Source organism: Acartia tonsa, chromosome 5, assembly GCF_053477335.1.
Source record: "Acartia tonsa isolate MP-2025a chromosome 5, ASM5347733v1, whole genome shotgun sequence".
Classification (NCBI taxonomy): Eukaryota; Metazoa; Arthropoda; class Copepoda; order Calanoida; family Acartiidae; genus Acartia; species Acartia tonsa.
Window position 1 is genome coordinate 2413057 of NC_137264.1, and position 4928 is coordinate 2417984.

Below are 4928 nucleotides of genomic sequence, written 5' to 3' on the forward strand. Positions count from 1 at the left end.
GTGATGTTCTCTCCCCCAAAATAGTTATAAACCTTTCCAATAGTTATGAGAAGCTACAATGTAAAGTAGAACCATATCGGTTAAGATGTGTTTACTGGGTGTTTTTTTAATAGGACAAAAATATTGCTTAATTTAACCTACCTACTATTGACATAAATTAATGAACTATATCTTTTTTTTTTCATTGGGTTGGAAGTTTCGTATAAGAAAAAAATATTTAGCGATCTGATGATTACAAGTAATAATATATCCAGGTTCAGGATCTACTTAGTAACAAGGATGACAACATTAATAAGTAGCCAAGCACAAACAAAATCTTGAAAAGCCGAGAAAATCACTTCATGTCGGATGGACAGACAGATGGACGGACAGACATTTGGAATTGTAGAGTAGCTTCGCTCCAAAAAAATGGTGTTATCTTGTAAACATAAATATGTAGTTTTAATGTTATAAATAACAATGTTATGTCAGCCACAACTGCTTTTATTTAAGTAAATATAAACTCTTGAAATTGTATATCTGTAGAATGTCAACAACTTTTTCTGTCTGTCTGTCCGTCATTCCTTAACACCATGGGAAATAAAATTTTCTCTGTTGCTATTGATGATAGACATCTAAAATTTTAAGTGAAGATTTTAATGGCATATGCACATCTAATCAATACATTGTTTTGTCCGTCTGTCTGTCGGTCATGCTTCAAAGCAAACATTATTTTTCAAGGTTTCGTGATTTACTTTTATTTTTTAATTTTTAAAGAACTCAACAACTGCCCCATAACTTTGTATCCATAAGTAGCAAAGCACAAAATTTCGTGGATGGGACTGACGGTCATTGTTGTTTTCTTCAAACGACAGGAAATTTAATCTTGATAACTTTAACTTAAACAATTTTTAAAATCGATTAATAAACAACAAAGATATGGGGGAAAATGTAAAAAATATAAAATTAGCCAAAGACCTGCAAAAAGGCAGTCTGACCGTCATTGTTGATTTCTTCAAATGACCGGAAATTTAATTTTGATATCTTTAACTGAAAAAATCTTGAAAAACGGTCCAAAAACACCAAAGACATGGGGGAAAATGTAAAAAAATTAAAAATAGCCAAAAACCTGCAAAAAGGCAGTCTGACCGTCATTGTTGATTTCTTCAAATGACCGGAAATTTAATTTTGATATCTTTAACTGAAAAAATCTTGAAAAACGGTCCAAAAACACCAAAGACATGGGGGAAAATGTAAAAAAATTAAAAATAGCCAAAAACCTGCAAAAAGGCAGTCTGACCGTCATTGTTGTTTTTTTCAAACAATGGGAAATTTAATTTTGATATCTTTAACTGAAAAAAGTTTGAAAATCGGACCATAAACACCAAAGATATGGGGGAAAATGTAAAAAATATAAAAATAGCCAAAAACCTGCAAAAAGGCAGTCAGACCGTCATTGTTGGTTCTCCAAACGACGGAAAATTTAATTTTGATATATCTAACTGAAAAAATTTTGAAAATCGGACCATAAACACCAAAGATATGAGGAAAAATGTAAAAAATAAAAAAATAGCCTAAAACCTGCTAAAAAGCCGTCCGACCGCCATTGATGTTTTTTAGTTAATTGTGCTCCTTAATGATGGGAATATTGTCAAAAAATTTCAGCTTTCTATCTTTTATAGGAGCTGAGTAAATCCCATTTCCCCCATAGCGTTACGGACGGACGGATGGACTGACGGACGGACTGGCGGACAAAGTGAAATATAGAGTAGCTCCGCTACTAAAAAGTATGACATTCCTAAAAGTGCAGCTCTAAAATCAGAAGGAAGAACAGACAACCATTAACCCTTGTAGAGTGTTAGAACTTGTAAACAAATAAGTGTAAACAAAATTGTCCTTATTTTTGTTGCAATATTGCGTAAATACTTACGTTCAATTTTAGGACTTGATTATAAAGTTTCCTCGCTTATGATATTGTACTTTCTTGTCATAGACATCATTATTCAAAATCAGATTAATAGGATAGTTATGTGCATGCAACAGTTACAACCACTAATTGTAATCTTCAGAAGTTTATCATCATTGGGAATGTATTTCAATCTATTAGCCATTGTCTTATCCCTATAGATCCCTTTTATTTGATTTTTTTGTTACGTTTTCTTTACTCCCTTTTTTCCCTCGTATTATCCCTTTCTCTCTCTCTAATATTCTTTTTCTCTCCATCGCATTATGTCTCTCTCTCCTTATCTTTCTCTCTCTCTCTTTTTTCTTTATCTCTCTTACTCTCTCTCTCTTTCTCTCTCACTTTATGTATTATTTTTTCTCTCTTTCTTATCTTCTCTCTCTCTCCTTCTCTCTCTCTCTGTCTCTCTCTCTCTCTCTCCTTCTCTCTCTCTCTTTCTCTTTCTCTCTCTCTCTTTCTCCCTCTCTCTCTTTCTCTCTCTCTCTCTCTCTTTCTCCCTCTCTCTCTTTCTCTCTCTCTCTCTCTCACTCTCTCCTTATCTCTTTTTCTCTTTACTTATCTTTCTTACTCCTTTACTCGCTTTCTTTCTCTCTCTCTCTGTCTATTACTCTTTCTCTCTTGCTCCCTCTCTCCCTCTTCTATACTCTCTCTCTATGTGTTTCTTACCTCATCTTTTTCTTTCACTTTCTTTTTTTCTCTCATTCGCTCTCTCTCTCTCTTTCATTCTATGTCTCTCTATTTCTCTTCTTCTCTCCCTCTCTATCTCTCTCTATCTCTCTCTCTCTCTCTCTTTCTCTCTCTCTCTCTCTCTCTCTCTCTCTCTCTCTCCCTCTCTCTCTCTCTCTCTCTCTCTCTCTCTCCTTCTCCTTCTCTCTCTCACTCTGTTTTTTTATCTATTTTTCTCTTACTCTCTCTCTTTCTCTCTCCTCTCTCTTTCTTTCTCCTTTTCTCTCTCTCCTTCCTTCTTTCTTTCTTCCCCTTTTCTCTCTCTCTCTCTCTCTCTTTCCCCTTTTTTTCTCTCTCTGTCTCTTACCTTTTCTGTCCCTTTCTCACTCTATCTTTATATTATATTATACATTTTATCAAAAAAAAAACTTTTCTTTCTCTCCCTTTATAACTATCTCCTTATGTCTTTCTTTCTATCTCCTTTCCTCACTCTCTCTCTTTCAAGGTTTAAGAAAGAAAAAAATTAATTATATTTATTTAAATCTAACTATCTATCTATCTTATGATCAAAATAATTTGGTAGATTTTTATTTTGCTAAAATTGTCATTCGCGGATTTTTCGAAGGGTAGTCAACTTTGGCGCCGTTTTTCGGCATGAAGGAGGTTAGCTACATAAAAATGGACGGCAGATTCGGAATCTCCGACCCCAAATTGTATGGAAAAATGGTCTTTAATTTTTCATATAGGACCTATGGGAGCTTTAATATCAAAAACCATTTTTTGTGACGTTGAGGGTGGTCCTTTATATAAAATCTCAGACATTCTCTTGATGAGAGGTTTAGGTTCAGACTTGAAGATTAAAAGTATTTTAGACTTCGAATTAAAGAATAAAATTTTTTTTGAAAAATTTGGTGATTTTATTTTTATTGTCAAGGATCCGGATCCGCACTGACCAAATTTTGAGGATCCGGATCCGCATACAATCAATGCGGATCCGAAACTCTGGTTTTGTCTTATTGAATTTTTGTTCCTATTGACTCCTTTGTTAATGGATGTTATTATTCTTGTTCACAATTGTGCTTCTAAAAACTTTAATGTTGTTGTTAATTAGTTGATTGGTGAGAGTACTGGTGAATCTGTAGAGATTGCAGAAGAAATGGCGGCGAGGTAATATTATATAATCTGATAATGAATTTTCTCGTATTCATTCGAATCCGGTGGATAGGAACTGGTTCTTATCCACACGAGAAAAAAAACTATGTCTAGTATCGTATTATACACAGGTTTCTACCAATATAAAAATTTACAATCATAGTAAAATTAAAACCAATTTTTTTAGTCCGTGCCTTCGGCATCTCGGGGCTAAACTGGGTTTAATCTTAAAATTGTACATTTTATATCCGTGGAAAGCTGTTTATAATACGATGAGAGAAATAACTAAATTATTACTTGGATCTTGCTCTAGATTTTCATCTTCTCCGATAAAGTGAAACTTGTAGCTGGCTAAAATAACGATTCCCCCCTTCAACTCACTTTACCCTCTCCTCCTACTGGATAAACGAACTGACCAATAAATGAGTTCCATTTAGCAAGCTAATTTAACGACAAATTGTCTCATGTCATAATATCCACGTTATATTCTACATTCTATTTAATATAATCTGACCGACAAAACTAATTTTTTAACAAAAATTGCATTAACAATAGGTGTTTTCAATTTACTGTCCACTCCTTTGACCATTCTTTTGTCAGTTGATTTACCTTACCTAGTTGTTTTCACAAAATACTTATTTTTTTCATCTTCATAGTGTTTATAGCCTTATTTAAAGTTTAAATATTGAACACCTTTATATTTAGAGATGCATTGAGAAATTTGTTCAAGCTGGATGCTTCTCATTTTGTTCTGCCTGTTAAACAAGAGTTCTCAAAGTCTAAACCAAACCCAAGTATCCAGGTATGATATTCATTTGAACATATCAGGTTGTTAGCCGCCTGTAAGCCTCAGGCAAATTAACCTTTTATAATTTTAAAAATCAGCTAAAAGTCAAAGCCTGGGCCAAATATGATAATTCCTCTTTTTAGTAATATAATTGCCATGCTACAAGCAAGGAAAACAACTTGCATTATAGTGCAACACTAATATCTTCCCTTACCTAACTTTAACTCAAAACTAATTTATACATTTTTATTAATTTTAATGATTTTTAAAACAAGCATGACGACCAAAAACTTCCAAAAAAAGGCAATCTGAAATGAAAACACAGACAAACTATTTGTAATATAAATAAATAATTAAAGTTGATTTTTATTTTATTTTTAG

General features: G+C 33.1%; 1 protein-coding gene across 1 annotated transcript in view; it reads left to right on the forward strand.

Annotated features, from left to right (window-relative positions):
* mRpL44 (mitochondrial ribosomal protein L44) overlaps positions 1-4928 on the forward strand; it is a 33408-nt gene that overhangs the window by 27767 nt on the left and 713 nt on the right. The window contains exons 11-12 of the mRNA XM_080159828.1: positions 3720-3775; positions 4466-4562. Of these exons, the coding sequence (XP_080015954.1) occupies positions 3720-3775; positions 4466-4562 (153 nt within the window). The remainder of the gene's footprint in view (positions 1-3719; positions 3776-4465; positions 4563-4928) is intronic.